The sequence below is a fragment of the Argopecten irradians genome, chromosome 13 (genome assembly GCF_041381155.1).
Source record: "Argopecten irradians isolate NY chromosome 13, Ai_NY, whole genome shotgun sequence".
NCBI lineage: Eukaryota > Metazoa > Mollusca > Bivalvia > Pectinida > Pectinidae > Argopecten > Argopecten irradians.
The window spans coordinates 12,414,115-12,434,866 of NC_091146.1; the positions used below are offsets into that span (position 1 = coordinate 12,414,115).

The 20,752-nt window shown below is 37.6% G+C and overlaps 2 protein-coding genes across 2 annotated transcripts in view; both read right to left on the reverse strand.

Annotated features, from left to right (window-relative positions):
* Positions 1-20,752, reverse strand: part of LOC138305606 (ankyrin repeat domain-containing protein 50-like) — a 477,373-nt gene that overhangs the window by 232,370 nt on the left and 224,251 nt on the right. The gene's annotated exons all lie outside the window — the stretch shown is intronic.
* On the reverse strand, positions 205-15,620 carry LOC138306522 (ficolin-2-like). Its single transcript, XM_069246977.1, has 6 exons — positions 15,464-15,620; positions 7,806-7,927; positions 7,614-7,714; positions 6,375-6,380; positions 2,421-2,575; positions 205-485 (listed from the first exon to the last, which is right to left on the reverse strand). Exons 1-6 carry the CDS (start codon positions 15,618-15,620, stop codon positions 205-207), a joined length of 822 nt encoding a protein of 273 aa, XP_069103078.1.

Consider the following 20,752-nt stretch of genomic DNA (forward strand, 5'->3'; position numbering starts at 1 on the left):
AATTAGACTTTATGGAACCTTAAGCTTATCAATTACAAAAACAACAGATCATGGTGTGTGCGAATGCAACGTTTTAAAGTAAGAAATTACACAGTAAAAATTGTATATTAAAAGCAAGTAAGTACTGTGTGTGAACATACGTATATAGATGCATAAAATGACATTTTCTAAGTAAGAAAATTCCCTGTGGTAATGAAAATGTTATCATTTGTTTTCTGTTTGTCCGGAGTAAAGACACGGTTGCTTCACCATCATTCTGGACTTCATCATTGGTACGATATGCCTGCCAGAGTAGAATTCCCACCGATACATCGACTCACGGTTCACTCCAGTATCCCGTACGTATGGTCCTTTCAGGTGACTATAGCTACATTGTTCAAACCACCAGGCGCCGTGACGGATAGCGGCACAGTTACGTATCCACGCGTCATTATCATTGTCGTATGTAGAAAACGGGTAACCGTCGACGTACTCCATCGCATCATCTGTAAAGACAATAGGTTATACATGATAGGATACATTGGTCATCAAGGTGATTATTGTATTGATGATTTCCCTTAGATCTCCATATGGTGAGGATGACGAAATGTAGGTTAACATATGCCTGTCATGTTTATAGATTCACTTAGAAAAACGAACGCGCCTTGCAGGTAGGGCGTTTAAATTGTACCAGCTGCCCCTAGTGCATGATCGACAAAGGCGACTAAATTTAGGATCTTATCTTTTCTATTCTTCCTAACTGACCGTGTCCTTCCCAATGCCTCCCTTGGCACCGCCTCACTTTTGATGTGAAGATATGGTAGACATACCTGTCATGTATTACTTTGCTATTGTCTTACCAAATAAGGACATTATTTATATCCCTTTATGTGTCTCCTTGAGGCTCGTACACGTACTAAAACGCAGATTTTCTTTCGAGTGTAATTTACTTCGGCGAACTTCGCGATCACGAATACATATAGACCCTGTATTGATATATATTTTCATCGGAAGTTAATCTTCGCGAATCTGTTTTGAAATGAAAAATCCCGAAATTTAGTAGACGTGAAAGAAACTAACAACATTAGAAAACGAAAGTGGACAGAAAAGATACTGAATGAATACTCACAAAACGAAACTTAATGCAGACGGCAAATAATCTCATTATATCCCGTAAAGCCAACGTAAAGATCGTTAGGGCGTTGGAATTGTACCAGCTACCCCTAGTGCACGATTGAGGAGACGACTAAATTGAGGATCCTATTTATTTTTTCCTCAAAACTTACTTCTTCCTAATGTTTCCCTTGACACCGCCTCACTTTTGGCTTTGGGTTGAGCGTTCGCCCCTGTGAAGAAGGCTCTGGGTTCTGTCCCCTGGTCGAGACACACCAAAGTCTATAAAAGTGGTAGTGTGCTCCTGTTTAGCGCTCAGCATACAGGGAATAGGACGACTGGTTGGCTCGTTGTCAGTATAATGTGACCGGGTAGGGTGTGTTGCTTGGTGTCTTCGGCGGTATGCTTCAGTGATTTTCAAAAGACTTATTTGTCCATCACTACTTACACCATATCATAGGTAATTACATCTGGCGTATCGCTAATTACAACCCGGCGTTACAATAAATACTTTATTATAACTGAGATCTAAGGTCCAGATATACATATGTAGGTCACATGTAATTGTACGGATGGCAGAGGGAGACCCAGATGGCCTAAAAATGGTGGGTTGTTTTGCGATCTGACTTTCCGAGAGTGTATGATACAATTCTTAATATTTTGCAGTCACAGCAATAGCCAGCTGAAAGATGAGAAGTCGTTTACAGAGTTTTACCAATTTGACTTCTGTGACATTAAATGATTACCATTGATATGAATATGCATCACGCTTCATACCCTATAGGAATACCTTGGGTCAAATGGTTCATCAGAAGTCGTTTGAATGAAGAGTTTATATTAATCAAGGAAGGCAATTTGTTTGTTTGTTTGTTTGATTAATTAACGTCCTATTAACAGCTATGGTCATGTAAGGACGGCCTCCCATATATGCGGTGTGTTGCGTGTATGTTGTGCGAGGTGCGTGTTTTGGGAGACTGCGGTATATTCATGTTGTGTATTCTTGTATAGTGGAACTATTGCCCTTTTGGTTTTGCAATCTGACTTTCCGAGTATGATTCAATTTTTAATATTTTGCCGTCACAGCAATAGCCAGCTGAAAGATGAGAAGTAATTTACAAAGTTTTACCAATTTGTCTTCTGTGACATTAAATGATTACCATTAATATGAATATGCATCACGCTTCATACCCTATAGGAATACCTTGGGTAAAATGGTTCATCAGAAGTCGTTTGAATGAAGAGTTTGTATTAATCAAGGAAGGCAAACAGTGCATGACGACGGACGTACATGCACAAATGATCTAATAAACTGTCAACTTCAAACTTACAGAGAACATTTCCTGAGAATCCCGATATCGACAGTCGGTACTTTGAAGACTCGTCACCCACACTAAAGTTCGAGTACTGGGCGTACCCCGTGTCGTTGTACCAGGACATCAACTGAATACGAAGGATGGAGCCGGTCTGGGTGAGGAGATGAATGCTGTCAAGTCCTGGAATTAATTTTTACAGTGTATATTACCACAATCCCGATAATACAACAACTATTAGTAATTATCACAAAGACTGTTACAATTAGAAAATTAGCAAAATTGACTCAACCATATTGAACCCTATAGTGATGTTGTTGATATCAAACAAATATGCTATCCAATACATAGGTTCAGAGAGGAAGTAATTTAAATGAAAATAGTAGCCTAATTCACCTTTTTGGCCCCGCGTCTATTGCCGTCTAAGACCCTAGGGGGTCAGCCAGCTATCATTTGCACAATTTTGAATCCCCGCCCTATAAGGATGCTACCAGTGCATTATGGGTGCTATCCCATGCTAATTTGCAGAGAAAAAGTCATTTATATGGAAATAGCTAAATTGACCACTTTTGACCCCGCCCCTCGGGGCCCCCGGGAGGTAAGCCCCATCATTTGCACAATTTTGAATCCCAACCCTATAAGGATGTTACCATTTCATTATGAGCTTAATCCCATGTTTAGTTGCAGAGAAGAAGTCGTTTATATGAAAAAAGTCAAATTGACCAGTTTTGACCCCGTCCCTCAGGCCCATGGGGGCTCAACCCTATCATTTGTACAATTTTGAATCCCCACCATATTACGATGCTACGATTGCATTATGGGTGCTCTCTCATGCTTCGGACCAGGTGAGCTTACAAACGATTTTACCGCCACCTCGGATGATTTCTCCACATCCAATAATACCACCACCTTTGTATATCTCCACATCCGATAATACCGCCACTTTTGTATATCTCAAAATCGGATAATACTGTCACCTTTTTATAGCTTCACATCCAATAATATCGCAACCTTTGTATATTTCAGAATTTGATAATACCGCCACCTGTGTATATCTTCACATCCAATAATACCGTCACCTTTGTATAACTTCACATCCAATAATACTGTCACCTTTGTATATCTCAACATCTAATAATACCGCCACCTTTGTATATCTCCACATCCAATAATACCGTCACCTTTGTATATCTCCACATCCAATAATACCGCCACCTTTGTATATCTCCACATCCAATAATACCGCCACCTTTGTATATCTCCACATCCAATAATACCGCCACCTTTGTATATCTCCACATCCAATAATACCGCCACCTTTGTATATCTCCACATCCAATAATACCGCCACCTTTGTATATCTCCACACCCAATAATACCGTCACCTTTGTATATCTCCACATCCAATAATACCGCCACCTTTGTATATCTCCACATCCAATAATACCGCCACCTTTGTATATCTCCACATCCAATAATACCGTCACCTTTGTATATCTCCACATCCAATAATACCGCCACCTTTGTATATCTCCACATCCAATAATACCGCCACCTTTGTATATCTCCACATCCGATAATACCGTCACCTTTGTATATCTCCACATCCAATAATACCGTCACCTTTGTATATCTCCACATCCAATAATACCGTCACCTTTGTATATCTCCACATCCAATAATACCGTCACCTTTGTATATCTCCACATCCAATAATACCGTCACCTTTGTATATCTCCACATCCAATAATACTGTCACCTTTGTATATCTCAACATCCAATAATACCGTCACCTTTGTATATCTCCACATCCAATAATACCGTCACCTTTGTATATCTCCACACCCAATAATACCGCCACCTTTGTATATCACCACATCCAATAATACTACCTCCTTTGTATATCTCCACATCCAATAATACCGTCACCTTTGTATATCTCCACATCCAATAATACTACCACCTTTGTATATCTCCACATCCAATAATACCGTCACCTTTGTATATCTCCACATCCAATAATACCGTCACCTTTGTATATCTCCACATCCAATAATACCGTCACCTTTGTATATCTCCACATCCAATAATACCGTCACCTTTGTATATCTCCACATCCAATAATACCGTCACCTTTGTATATCTCCACATCCAATAATACCGCCACCTTTGTATATCTCCACATCCAATAATACCGCCACCTTTGTATATCTCCACATCCAATAATACCGCCACCTTTGTATATCTCAACATCCAATAATACCGCCACCTTTGTATATCTCCACATCCAATAATACCGCCACCTTTGTATATCTCCACATCCAATAATACCGTCACCTTTGTATATCTCCACACCCAATAATACCGTCACCTTTGTATATCTCCACATCCAATAATACCGTCACCTTTGTATATCTCCACATCCAATAATACCGCCACCTTTGTATATCTCCACACCCAATAATACCGCCACCTTTGTATATCTCCACATCCAATAATACCGTCACCTTTGTATATCTCCACACCCAATAATACCGTCACCTTTGTATATCTCCACATCCAATAATACCGCCACCTTTGTATATCTCCACATCCAATAATACCGCCACCTTTGTATATCTCCACATCCGATAATACCGCCACCTTTGTATATCTCCACATCCAATAATACCGCCACCTTTGTATATCTCCACATCCGATAATACCGCCACCTTTGTATATCTCCACATCCGATAATACCGCCACCTTTGTATATCTCCACATCCAATAATATACCTCCTTTGTATATCTCCACATCCAATAATACCGCCACCTTTGTATATCTCCACATCCGACAATAATACCGCCACCTTTGTATATCTCCACATCCGATAATACCGCCACCTTTGTATATCTCCACATCCAATAATACCGCCACCTTTGTATATCTCCACATCCAATAATACCGCCACCTTTGTATATCTCCACATCCGATAATACCGTCACCTTTGTATATCTCCACATCCAATAATACCGCCACCTTTGTATATCTCCACATCCGATAATACCGTCACCTTTGTATATCTCCACATCCAATAATACTGTCACCTTTGTATATCTCCACATCCGATAATACCGTCACCTTTGTATATCTCCACATCCAATAATACCGCCACCTTTGTATATCTCCACATCCGATAATACCGCCACCTTTGTATATCTCCACATCCAATAATACCGCCACCTTTGTATATCTCCACATCCAATAATACCGTCACCTTTGTATATCTCCACACCCAATAATACCGCCACCTTTGTATATCTCCACATCCAATAATACCGCCACCTTTGTATATCTCCACACCCAATAATACCGTCACCTTTGTATATCTCCACATCCAATAATACCGTCACCTTTGTATATCTCCACATCCAATAATACCGCCACCTTTGTATATCTCCACATCCAATAATACCGCCACCTTTGTATATTACTGATCATGAGTGACAGTTAAACGGCCCAAAGTGATACCCTCCCTTAAATTTGTGACCGATTCAATCAGATATGATAAGAAATGTCGGAAGCAAAGTCAGCCGTTAAACTTTATTCAGTCTCTTTACAAAGTACAGCCTATAGAGAAACATACTTGTTGGGAACCTCTATTTGTAAAAATCAACAAATGTAATATAGAAGGAGTACAAACTAAATAACACTTTGTACAGAATGATTATAACAGTAGCACTAAATATTTACATAAATTCCTCAATGTTTTGATATTTCTTATGATCAGTAGCTGTGGCATTTTAATATTAGGAATAGTATTATAATATATATTATTTTACCATAATAAGTGACGTTATTCAACTCTCAGGACATTAAATAAACACTGCAGCTGTTGATTAACAATTTGTTTATACCACACGTGGTCTAAAATCTGTACGCATTCTGATTGGCTGACACGATCAGATTGCGGTTAACTTTGACCGAACTACTTATCTCTCAGTGTCAAGTCATCAATGTCAACGTCATCAATAATCAAATGACGTCATTCTATGTTGTGATCGCCGCTTGACGTCCAAAACTGCTGTTGGGAAGCGTATGCATCGTGGGCGTTTTGTCAAAATACGTGACCTTTTCATACATGTTTAATTGACATTTGGTACTAATAATACATCTTAACGGATAAGAATTTTACTAATGAGTTTCTTAGATTTAACGTGTATCTTAATGGTCATGGCTTGATGATTATCTGGCGGAAATGGACGATGCCGTGCCATGCGAATGCTTTTACATGTATACAAGTAGTTTGATATTGAGTTTTATTTTCTGGAAGCAACTATGTAGATTTGAACTCGGTAAGACCTTAAACGAGTATAATTTAACCCTAGAGATGTTCCCAATTAGAAGAATTTGATATCGATGTTGTTTTTTTATCAAACGATGACTTTTGAATACTAATTAGTGTCTTTTGCTGATGAAAATATTACACCTTATTTGCATATTTTGGTAAATACACGTTACCGTATCTCTGCTATATTTCTCTCGGCTAAAAACGAATATGATTGTGGTCTAAACAGGTCACACTACCCGTGATTGTTAAATATCGAACTTATTCCAAACAAGCGAGCTATTTTTTTAAAGTTACAAAGACACTCGCTAAAGCTCGCGCCTTTGCAACTTTTAAAAATTTTTAATCATGTATATATGTCTAAATAACACAAAAAATAATATGAAATAATTTATTTTGCTTTTGGTGCATGCGCACTCAATAATTCATTCCATATAGACATAGTGCCACGGATTCTTTTTGGGATGCAAATAATTATTTTTTCATACCTTTGCATTCAAGTAAAATTAAAAGCTCAAACGTTTCCATGGTGGTAATGGTGTATGTTTGTAACTGAAGAAAAATACTAATTCGTCTGCTCCGGTTTTTGATAGCGGAAAAATGCCATTTTTGTCAGAACTTAATAAATATCGAAATTCATCACAAATATCATTGATATAACAATAAGGACAAATTCCATTTTGATAATTTCTATTATTCCATCTACCAGTTATCACAATGAACTTATTGTTATTAAACATTTACACATCGAAATTACGCCATTATCATTTAATATATCAAACTATTCAATAAAGTTCTATAAGCGCAATATGTACATATAATTGTGATTGACTGATTACGTATTGGGATATATATATATCCTAATTGAAATAAAGGAATGTACCTTCCCGCCCAGAAATTTCCTCTCAAGTCTCCAAAGCCTTGCTTGTATTCCGCCCAGTTCCGGTAGAAGTCTACGTCACCGTTCTGTCTGTTGTGTATCACCTGCAAAACCAGGGACATCAGATTCAAGATCGAAAACCGTATCAATTTGAGTTTCTAATTGAATGGTACATGAAGATATTACAATCCTTACAGTCCAAGGCCCTCCGTCTGCATCCATGTCACAGTAAACATCGGCAATCCGACCAGGGGTCAAGGTCACATTGTAAACACCAGAGGGACTGCCAAGTCTCAGCTCCCTACAGTTAGTAGGATCTACAACAGAAGAGGAAGTGGTCATAGATCTCAAACAGGGTCGGTATTTATGTCATTAACAAATTTACTTTCTCTGGTTCATTCCCTGAACACCAACTCAGATAAGTACACAGGGAAACGGTTATGTAGGAAACTCTTTGAAGTTTAGTAATAGTTTATTTCAGTAGGATTAGTTTGTATGTTTGATTTATTAACATCCTATATACAGCCAGGTTCATGTAAGGACGGCATCCGACGTATGCGGTGTGTAGCGTGTATACAGTGTATATTCGTGTCATGTCTTCTTGTATAGTAGAACTCTTGCCCTTTTTATAGTGATATATCACTGAAGCATGCCACCGGAGAAATCAAGCAACACAGCCCACCATTTCTCATTATACTGACAACGGGCCAACCAGTCGTCCCACTCCCTGTATGCTCAGCGCTTAGCAGGAGCAGAAACATCTTTTATTGACCTCGGTGTGTCTCGGCCAGGGGACAGAACGCAGAACCTATCTCACAGGGGATATATCTGTATTTTAATCTGATTGGTCAACATCTTTATATCCGTTAAATGCCAAAACATTATTATACCTTAGACACAAATTCTGATTATTGAAAACCATGTCACGTGATTAAAAACAATCGTTACGTCAACCACAAAGGAGGGGGTATCACTTTTGGCCGTTTTACGGCCACTCGGAGATAAGCAAAATATTTTGCATGAAGATACCTTAGGGTCAGCTGCATATTGTATGCTATTCAGAATTTTTTATTTTCTATTTTAGAATTGTACCTGCTGTCCCTATTGCATGATCGTAAAAGGCGACTAAAGGTGGTGTTGCAAAATCCGCCCACGCGCCAATTATTTTTCAAATTTTGCAGTGTTAAAGGTCTAGGTATATAACTACTTTTTATGTGCTTTTTATTTATTTTGTATGTTTTAAAAAGGCATAAAGGGCCTGAAATGATGTTTTCTAAAATTACTTTGGGTATGTGGCAAGGGAACCCCTTGTGTCCATCTTTTGAACATATTTTTAGTTTTTTAATTATTTTTGATGATAAAAGATACTTCATTCTTTATTTAATATCCATTTATAATGATATTTACGAATTATTTTTACGACAAATTGATTTTGAAGCAAAAAAACTCAATTTTTTGTCAGGATAAAAATTGAGGATATTGGGTTTGCTCGAAATATTTGGCATGTTATCGATTTTGTCCACACTTTTAAACCATTTTAAAAACATGCTTTAGGTATAATCTTATAACAGATATTTTTTCAAAAAAATTGATGTCCGGGAAAATAGCATTTCATTGGCTGAAATGTAGCGAGGGGGAATTTTCTAAAAGATCAATATTTGCCCTAGTTGACCATAAATTTAAAATTGATCATAGACACCATAATAAACCAACAGTTAGTTATAGATTTTTTAGGTCATCTGACCGAAGGTAGGATGCCCTATTGTCATCGTGCGTCGTGCGTAAGACTATTTATACAAAAGCCTATTCCTCCTTCATCCTTTGATGGATTTCATCCATATTTGGTTTGAAACATCATTGGGGAAGGCCAATCATATTTTATATAAATGAGCCTGGTCCGACCCCTAGGGGCTGAGGGGTGGGGCCCCAAAAGGGCAAATTTTCTTAATTTAAGCTTTAAAATCCTACTCCTCCTTCATCCTTGGGTTGATTTCATCCATATTTGGTGTGAAATGTAATTAGGGAAGGACAATCATATTTTATATAAATGAGCCTGGTCTGACCCCTAGGGTCAGAGGGGCGGGGCCCCAAAAGGGCGAAATTCTTATTTTAGCTTTAAAATCCTACTCCTCCTTCATCCTTTGATGGATTTCATCCATATTTAGTGTGAAACATCATTGGGGAAGGACAATCATATTTTATATATATGAGATAGGTACGACTCCTAGGGGCTGAGGGGTGGGGCCCCAAAAGGGCAAATTTTCTTGATTTAAGCTTTAAAATCCTACTCATCCTTCATCCTTTAATGGATTTCATCCATATTTGGTGTGAAACATCATTGGGGAAGGACAATTATATTTCTTGTATATAAATGAGCCTGGTCTGACGCCTAGGGGCTGAGGGGTGGGCCCCAAAAGGGCAAATTTTCTTAATTTAAGCTGGCCCACTTCCTGTTTTCAGGTTTCGGTCTCCAATAACAATGAAAATTGGTCTATAGAGTGGTTTTATTGACGCCGAACAACATGCAAACATTTTCGTAAAGAATTTGGTATTCCCAGATGGCCGCTGGCCCACTTCCTGTATCAAGGTTTCAGTCTCCGATTTCAATGAAAATTGGTCTATAGGGGTTTTAATTGATGCCGAGCAACACGTAAACATTTTCTTAAAGATTTTGGTATGCCAAGATGGCCGCTGGCCCACTTCCTGTGTTCGGGTTCAGTCTCCGATCTCAATGAAAATTGGTCTATAGGGGTTTTAATTTATTCAGAAGGGGGAACTTTAGGTGAGGACAAATATATTTTATAAAGAACCGAGCTAAGACCCATGGGGTAGTACAGCGGAGGTCCAAAATGGGAGCTTTGCTGAAATTTGGCTATAAAATCTGACTCCTTATATTAATCCTTGAATGGGTTACAACCATATATGGATGAAGGGCTACCAAGTTTGTTCAACAAATGACATTAAACTATTTCAGAAACTTACATGTCAACTAAGGAGTTACTTGTATTATTTATATTAGTTTAGTTTAAACAATATTTATTCAAATATATACATACATATACACCAATACATACAGACAGCTAGGATGGGAAAACAAGCTTAGAGCTTATTGTTTATATTAATTGTTAACCACTACTTTATACTGTGACTTTGTTGTTTTGTGCCATGAGTCAGATGACCGTTAAGGCCCATGGGCCTCTTGTTTGTTAACTAACACATGTACTCTAAAATTATTGCATTTTTATTCCAGCATGTCCCCAAACAGTACAAAAAAGCCTAACAACTTTATATGATCAGGGTGAAACCAATTGTTTCTCTTTTCATATCAGAAATAAAATAACTATTGGAAAGAAGTGTATTTTCTTCAGCAACTTAAACGCAAAAGATACAAATAAGATTATCCATCTCTCTTATGTAGATAAAAACTATTTTAAATTGAATTAAAAATGATTAAAGAGGGAAACAGAGTTATATTTGATTTTCAAATAAAATATGTATAATTTGAAAATAATACCAGCACCACAAAGGCTGCAATCTTGATTTTGAGCAATCAGACGGCTTTTATTTCGAAACAATGGCAACAATGAATTTAAAACTGTTACTATCTCATTCGGCATACCCCATAACCCATATGTACAATGTACCAATTTTCACTAATATCTAATAATATCTACATTTTAACCAATCAGAGACCTCCATTTTGTTTCCATGGCAACCAATCTTTTAAAAAGTGATTCCATGTTACTCAGCATATTTTATAACCCCTATATACCAATTTTCACTTAAATCTGACAATATCTAAATTTCAACCAATCAGAGGCCTCCATTTCGTTTCCATGGCAACCAATCTTTTTGAAAATGATGTTATTCAGCATATCTCGTAACCCCTATATACCAATTTTTACTTAATTCTGACATTTAAATTTCGGCCAATCGGAGGCCTACGTTTTGTTACCATGGCAACAAATATTTTAAAACGTGTTACCATGATATTAAGCATCTGAAATTATTATTGTATTCTCATTTTCACTTATATCGAACTCTGGAATCATAAACTGGAAATGTATAACTAGGTATACTAACAAAGAAGTGGTCCGTTGTTCTCTTTTTTAAGTCACTCAAAAACTGTTTTCCCGGATTTTAATTTTGAAACTAATTTACACATAGACAGAAAATGTCATGGGATAAACCAGTAACAGGGTGATATGAGATGACAAAGAGCAATGTTTCGTTTTCGTTTTTTCCAAAAAATGTTACTTTTTCGTAAAAAATATTATTTCAAACAATATTTTCCTTTAAAAATCGAAAAGAAGTGACTTACATATAAAGCATACGATCTACTCAAATGATTTGTGAATAAAAATGTAGAATATTTAACAAAGGCTAAACTTTTTTGGTATGTTTGTGCACGTAGTTTTAATGAACATGACTACAAAGAATTCAGGCCCTTTTGGGCATTTTTGAAATCACAAAAGGAAAAAGAAGTGTCGTTTTAAAGGGACAACTAATAGTACTTTCAATATGCAAAGTTTCAAGAAAATTGGTCTGTGGGCAGTTTCTATGGGATTTTTAATATTAGCTTGAACACCACCTTTAGGATCTGATCTTTTCTCTTCTCTCCAATCTGATTGAAATACATATCCTTATAACACTCTGTTCAAAGTAGTGATAATAAGGATCTGTATTTTAATCAGATTGTCTTCTCTCTAACTGACCATATCTTTCCTAATGCCTCCCTTGGCACCGCCTCACTTTTGGCCTTGAGTTGAGCGCTCGCCCCTGTGAGGAAGTCTCTGGGTCCTGTCCCCTGGCCGATACACATCAAAGCATATAATAGTGGTAGCTTCTGCTTCTGCTTAGTGCTCAGCAAACGGAGTTGGACGACCGGTTCGCCCGTTTTCAGTATAATGTGACCGGGTGGGGTGTGTTGCTTGGTGTCTTCGGCGACATGCTTCAGTGATATAGCACTACAAAAAGGGCATCAGTTCCACTATACGAGAAGACACAACACGAATATACCACAGTCTCACAAAACACACACACCTAGCACTTTACACACGGTACACACTGCATACATGCGAGGACGTTAAAATGATCAAACAATCACAATGAGTGTATTGATTCTAATAGGATTTTGAAATTTACACCATTATCAGGTTTTGTGTTTTAAGTTATGGTATGATTAACAGGACTGTCCGTGATTTGTGTACTTTCTGATTCTACCATGTATACAGACTTACCCTTTTGTCTATCTGCCTGTTTATAAACTTCTAATTGCGTCTGTTTCTGCCTCGTTTATATTTTTGAGCATTAACTCTCACAACCTTAATATAGTATCATAATCTGATAAGTCATCAACATAGTAGTCAACAGCTAAAGTGTCTATTGGTCACTTGGTCTGTCACGGTTGGATATGCACATCTAGTTAATTTACGAATATCCTGAATTAACTCTGACAAAGATTCATGCTTGCCTCTAGTTCGAGATTGAAGTCTAGCTCTGAACATTTATGATCTATCTTCATATCCAAATCTTACGTTTAGTGATTTTACTAAAGTCATGTTTTTGTGTAAGATTTAGTTCACTAAGGATTGTTCTTGTTGAACCCTTTAAACTACTAGGCAAATACAAAGCTTTGGAGCCATAATCCCATTTACTGATCTGAACTATGGTTTCAATTTGTGACATAAAATCTTCTATATCATCACTCCCATAAGTTGTCCAAAATTCTGATGAGGAATTCCATTGAAATTTTGATCATCAATGTTTGAATGAGAAGAGGGTATGTGCTGGTCATAGGAGAAACTGATCATATTTTGAGATACAGGTTCATTCTCATTGCACTAACTCTTCGTTCTAACATATTCGTTTTGTGACCCAGAGACATGAAATTTCTCGTATGGTTTAATTCATGGATATCCCTATGTAAATCATTTCAGTGCGAGCGTACTCTCGCACAATTGTTTTGCTTGTCAGGTGAAGAGTCTGTGTATATCCGCTATGAGCAGATTACAACTTCGCACGCGATACCGAAAGTCACATACCGTCTTATATGTTTCTGGTTTAATAGATTTCGCAGTTAATTAGTGACACCAACCTTTTAAAACATAAACTAAGAGATGTTTTACTATAAACTCGGCCAACGATGTTCTACTATAAATTTACAACAGTGACATTAGACAGTGTTAAACACATTCGTTTTGTGTAAACTTCAAGCGGCGAATTTTACAAACTCTTGCATCGGTCATGATATTCTAAGCAGCTGATCGACTTTGGAAACTTCCGGAACAATACAATGCAAATCAGGTTTATAAAGTCAATAAAAAGTGTCGAAACGGATAACTTTTAGTATCTGCCAAAGACATTTACAACATTATTTAGCAGATAATACTTAATTAATTTCACATCATCCGAGTCCTAGGTGTACGTTGCACTATCGCTTACTAACCCGTGACCATTGACCGCATTTACTGTGGTTGTAATAAATATTTATAAAATTACCCAGCCTTGCATAAGAGAATCAGAACAAAACGTACTATTAAAAATCAGTCTGGATGCCTGAACTCTAGATATGATGTACCCCAGAGAGGCATTCAAGCAAGGGTAATGAGCGATCTATGTGACTTGTGGTAACATACATCTCCGGGTTATTTATCAAATGTTTCATTATTATACGTGTAAAATATCTCTGAGTAAGGCCTTATAGATGCATATTGTACTAGAAATAAAATTTTTAGCAGGTACATTGTAGTTAGCGAACACTTAATGTCTAACAGACTTATTTCCAGTTCAACTCAATTTTCATATCAAATAGTCTTTTTATTTTCTTGACGTAATTTGGAAAATTGTTCAAAAATTTTCTTCCGAAGGTTTTTCTCTGTTATATCAGATATTTGGGATTGTGCACATTCAGATCTGAGCAGACGCCTGACTGTATTCAAACTGGAGTGATCACTTACTGAGCGATGCCAAACTATGACGCTTAAATATATTAGATATTTCAATACTTTTGATATTGAATAAACACATTACAATTACTTGAAAAGTTTTCAATGTTAATATTGTACAATTTATAAAGTATTAATTTTGATATACATAATATAAACAGTCTCGGTTCCAAATTTTCGGCTACGTAGCCTTCGTCTGGGAAATGAATCACAGTCTGATCAAGCCACCATCTTGCTATCATCTTGATTTTAAAACTTCTCACTATCCATAACGTCATCCATAATAATACGCGAAAATGACGTAATGAATTTTCCCGTATTAAATCTTTGTTGCATCACACTCCTTTTACATTACATCCTTTTGGAGTCTTTGTGTCCAACAACCTTATCCATTGTTCTTCGTGTAAAAGCCAGTATTCTTTCATATTCTTAGACAATGTCTTCATAACCGCAATCTTCACATCAGTTATTTTATGGTTCCAGAAATGCCGGTTAATTGCTCAGTGAACCTTTCCTTCATCGATCATTCGGTTTCACCAACATACAGTCACATTGCACTTATTAAAAATCAAAACATATACAACATTCCGTGTGGAACATTTTGCTGATGTTACTGGCTTATATTCACGTGAACGGCTTGTGTCATAGACAGCATTCTTTCTCCATATGATCGCATATGGAACAATCACAACCAGCGTCTACATATATCTTATGTTTGGTTTTGCTATGCACAAGTGTACCACACAAATTGCTGTCCCTACGGAATGCCAGTAACGGCGGTTGATAAAATACAATTCCCATTTGTTCAGAGCTATTTTTATGCTTCTGAAGGATTTTCTGTATGTTAAGGAGCACCATGGTGTATGTGAGTACCAATGGGACCCTATTACTAGGTTTTTTTCTTACGTTTAGTTAAAAGCTCCGGTCTCTCCATTCGATCCACTTTCTGTAGTTGTTGGTCCACTTGCTTACCACTGTAACCTCTCTTACGTAATTGTACTTTAAGCGCATCTCGATGTCTCATGTAATCCTCACTCCTACTACAAATCCTCTTGATCCCCATGCCTAATCCATATGGTAGATATTTCTTTGTGTGTGAAGGATGGCACGAAGTAATGTGTAAATACAACTGCTTATCTGTAGGTTTTATAAACAAATTTGTGATTATATGACCTTTCTCCAGCAAATCCCATGTATCAAGGAATTCAATTTTCTCATGACTCCAACGTAGCTCAACTTTAAAGATGCTGACAAATTGTATTTTTTCACTATCAAAAACAGGAACAGACGATTAAGTATTTTCTTCAGTTACAAAAGTTACTTACTTTACTCCATTACCACCGTTGAAAAGTTTGAGCTTCTAATTTTACTTCAAGTTAAAAATATGAAAAATAATTAATTGCATCCCGAAAAATTTCCGTGGCACTACATGTATATCCTATATGGAATGATGTGCTGATTGCGCATGCACCAAAGGAAAATAAATTATTTTTTTTTATCATTTTTTGTGTTAATTAGACATATATATACACGATTAAACACCAATTATTGTTCAAACGATGAATATCATTTATGCTCTGTCGGCGGTGGAGCATCTTTAATATCATTATGTATACTTTTAGCATACGTTGCGAATTTTTCCGGCTCTTCTGGGCTACCTAACCATATCCCAAATCCATCATCAATGAAGCGTTTGTAGAATTCTGGTTGGTGTTCATACTCCATAAGCTGTTCATCCCATTTACGCATATAGGAACATGCAAAGTTCCTGCCTAGTTTGTTGGTAGTTTTTATCACCCAAACTAAATTTGCTATTGGCCAATACCGTCCGTATCATCTCCATAGCATGATCTGTTGATATTATCGCATCAGTTCTTGAATTGAGCGCCTCTTCACATGCATCAAGTCCTTCTTCTCTAGGAATGGATGGATTTAACTTACATACATCAAAGCAAAATAGCTTGACCTGGTAAAGGTGTTTCAACACTTGACAACTTATTTATGAAATCAGATGTATCCCGAATATAACTTGGTGACGTTTTAACGAATTCTTCAAGTTCATGTCCATCACCCCATTTTATTCACCAACTTTTTAACTGACTTAAATTCATACTGGCTTGGGTCTGTACTCACTTCTACATAATTGTCACTACGTACCATTCATATCATATTGCAACTTCTGTATTATTCAGTCTTGTCAACTACAACAATCCCGGAGCCTTTGTCTGCTGGTCTTATGATAATTTCACTTATGTAATAGTGAATGGAATGCCTGTTGTTCATCGGGAGAGATGTTTACCTTTCTTCTTCAAATTGTTAATAATATCATTCTTTACAAGCTCTATTTTTCTGTTTGTTTGTTTGATTTATTAACGTCCTATTAACAGCTATGGTCATGTAAGGACGGCCTCCCATGTATGCGGTGTGTTGCGTGTATGTTGTGCGAGGTGAGTGTAGTGGAACTGTTGCCCTTTTTAAAGTGCTACATCACTGAAGCATGCCGCCGAAGACACCAAGCAACACACCCCATCCGGTCACATTATACTGACAACGGACGAACCAGTCGTCCCACTCCCTGTGTGCTGAACGCTAAGCAGGAGCAGAAACTACCACTTTTATAGACTTTGGTGTGTCTCGGCCAGGGGACAGAACCCAGAGCCTTCCTCACAGGGGCGAACGCTCAACTCAAGGCCAAAAGTGAGGCGGTGCCAAGGTAGGCATTAGGAAAGATAAAGTCAATTAGGAAGAAGAGAAAAGATAAGATCCTAAATTTAGTCGCCTTTTACGATCATGCAATAGGGGCAGCAGGCACAATTCTAACGCCCTACCTGCAGGGCCTGTTTTCACGGTCATAGAAAAACGTTTTTAACCGCATTCTCCTCTCCCAACATCCTAAATCTGCTAAAAGTTTCAGTTTGTCTATCTTACCCCTGTCCGACACAAACTTAAGCCGTCTAGCGAGGTGAAATATCTCACCATCTGATAATAAATAACTAGAAAGATTAGTTACTAGTTCTTCTTCCTATTAACATATTTTTTTCCATGACTGACCCCCAGGGGCGTTAGGGTTGGGGTCAAATGGGCTAAAAAATCTTCTGAAATTCTGGAAATTGTGAATCATATGACCCTGGGGTCTCACGTTTCTTTCTGGGTGGGAGCAGTTTTACTATAGTTTATATGGGAAAAATACATTCATGAGCATTTTTTTCTCAATTGTGATAGGAACATAGTCAAACTTGGTTAGAACTTTTAGCCTGATATAACATTTTAATATATCCATATTGGTCCTATCAGAACTTGGGTCAGAGGGGCGGGCAAAAAGTGGCTAAATAGGCTAAAACTTCAAAAATCATCTAATATTCTGAAAATGCTAGAATCAAGTACTTTTTATACACTGTAGATGGAAAGGTCATAAGATGTATAAACATATGAATTTGATATTTGATGACCCTGAAGTCTTACGTTTCCCATTTGAGAGGGGGTCGAGTTTACTTAAGTTTATATAAGAAAAACACATTTATGAACATCATTTGCTCAATTTTCATTGGAAATGAGTCAAACTTGATTAGAATTATTAGCCGACATATAGCATTTTAACATTCATATCGGTCTTCACTGCTAAATAGTGTCAAAATGACTTAAAAGTTAAAAATAATTTTCAGAGTTCATAGGTTTGACGGAAACAAATACTCTTCATAGATTAAAAAAAGTCAAATTTATAAAAAAAAAATAACTGACCCACTCCAAAGGCCAGTATATAGTGTTTATATGTCTTCAGTTTCATTTTATATCCGAACTCAGATGACTGTTAAGGCCCATGGGCCTCTTGTATTAAAAAGTGTTTATCGTAATAAATACCAAATATTAATACCAAAATTGATTCGCTTTTTTAGGTGTAATAAAACAATTACCTTGTTCCGGGTTGACATGAATATTTGCCCAACCAGTGATGTCAACATCAAAGTTACCTTGATTGGCCTTTACAAACATCTTGAGGATTGAAGACTCGTTGACATCAGCCTCGCAAAGTCTTGTTGTAAACGTTTTACACTCTATTGTTTCTTGGTTGAAAATAAATGACTGGCAATCCGATCCACATTTAGTTGAACACTCAAGCTGATTATACAGGTTATGTTGAATGGCCAAGACATGTCTGTCAAAGTCAGGGATGGACACGTTAAATACACGTCTAAACGAGCTCCACATCATCGCATGGGAGGTGTACCCAAGAATCACCAGTTTGTTTGTTTGTTTGATTAATTAACGTCCTATTAACAGCTATGGTCATGTAAGGACGGCCTCCCATGTATGCGGTGTGTTGCGTGTATTTTGTGCGAGGTGCGTGTTTCGGGAGACTGCGGTATATTCATGTTGTGTCTTCTTTTATAGTGGAACTTATGCCCTTTTTATAGTGCTACATCACTGAAGCATGCCGCCGAAGACACCAAGCAACACACCCCACCCGGTCACATTATACTGACAACGGGCGAACCAGTCGTCCCACTCCCTTTTTGCTGAGCGCTAAGCAGGAGCAGAAACTACCACTTTTATAGACTTTGGTGTGTCTCGGCCAGGGGACAGAACCCAGAGCCTTCTTCCTCACAGGGGCGAACGCTCAACTCAAGGCCAAAAATGAGGCGGTGCCAAGAGAGGCATTAGGAAGGATAAAGTCAGTTAGGAAGTCTCAAATGTTTTCATAACACGTTACTTCAAAACAAGGAAATATCACAAAACATAACAGAACATTCCTAAAATTGTGTAAAATCGAAATCGCCAATCGTAAAAAGAGATTACCACCTCGCACAAGAGATTCCTCTGCGGTACCGCCTACACCTGGTGATTCTGCTTCTCAAAAAAGGAAAAATTGTAGTGGTATTTTACAACACATTCCACTGCATACTGTACATTTGTAGAGTCAAATACAAATATTGCAATAAAGGTCCCAGAGGCCTGTATCGCTCACCTGGTTTGTTAGGTTACGTGATTATCTCCTTACCTAGGCCCTGCAGGTAGGGCGTTAGAATTGTACCTGCTGCCCCTATTGCATGATATCGTAAAAGGCGACTAAATTTAGGATCTTATCTTTTCTATTCTTCCTAACTGACTTTATCCTTCCTAATGCTTCCCTTGGCACCGCCTCACTTTTGGCCTTGAGTTGAGCGTTCGCCCCTGTGAGGAAGGCTCTGGGTTCTGTCCCCTGGCCGAGGCACACCAAAGTCTATAAAAGTGGTATTTTCTGCTCCAACTTAGCGTTCAGAATACAGGGAGTGGGACGACTGGTTCGCCCGTTGTCAGTATAATGTGACCGTGGTGGGGTGTGTTGCTTGGTGTCTTCGGCGGCATGCTTCAGTGATATAGCACTATAAAAAGGGCAACAGTTCCACTATACAAGAAGACACAACACGAACATACCGCAGTCTCCCAGTACACTCACCTCGCACAACATACACGCAACACACCGCATACATGGGAGGCCGTCCTTACATGACCAAAGCTGTTAATAGGACGTTAATAAATCAAACAAACAATGATTTCTGAAGGTATGTTTCCATCTAAATATGTATAAGGCATAAAAAACAAGAATTTCACAGTGCATAACCTATTTGTTCTTAACTTACGTTTATAAGGCATTATATATGTTTCTCTGTCCATTTGAATAATTTTCACAGCTTTATTCATTAACACTTATGGTTTTAAATAGATAATTGAAGAAAAAGTAGCATGTCCAAATTTTCGGCTAGTTACGGCACATATAACTTTAACCATTTCTTAGTGCTTATTTTAACCGTGGCTATGCCAGTGCTTATTTTTGCCATTCATATATTTGTAGATCAGATGAATTCCGTTTTCCAAAATAACGTCAAATTCTTTAATCTTGGTTTGGACGGAACGGAAATTTAGGTGGTTTGCGCCTCGCACAACATACACGCAAAACACCGCATACACGGGAGGCCGTCCTTACATGACCATGGCTGTTAATAGGACGTTAATTAACCAAACAAATAAACATTTAGGTGGTTTGTAATAAACTAGGACGATTTGTCCCGGGCCAAAATAGCTCCAAAATAAGTGAACTTTATTAAGAGACATACAACCTCGTATTGTCGTGAATCAGTGTGGCGTGACGATTTCATTAGGGATTGTTCTGTTAACGAACTCGCACAGGACAAAATAAGCTTCGCGCTGCTTGTATCG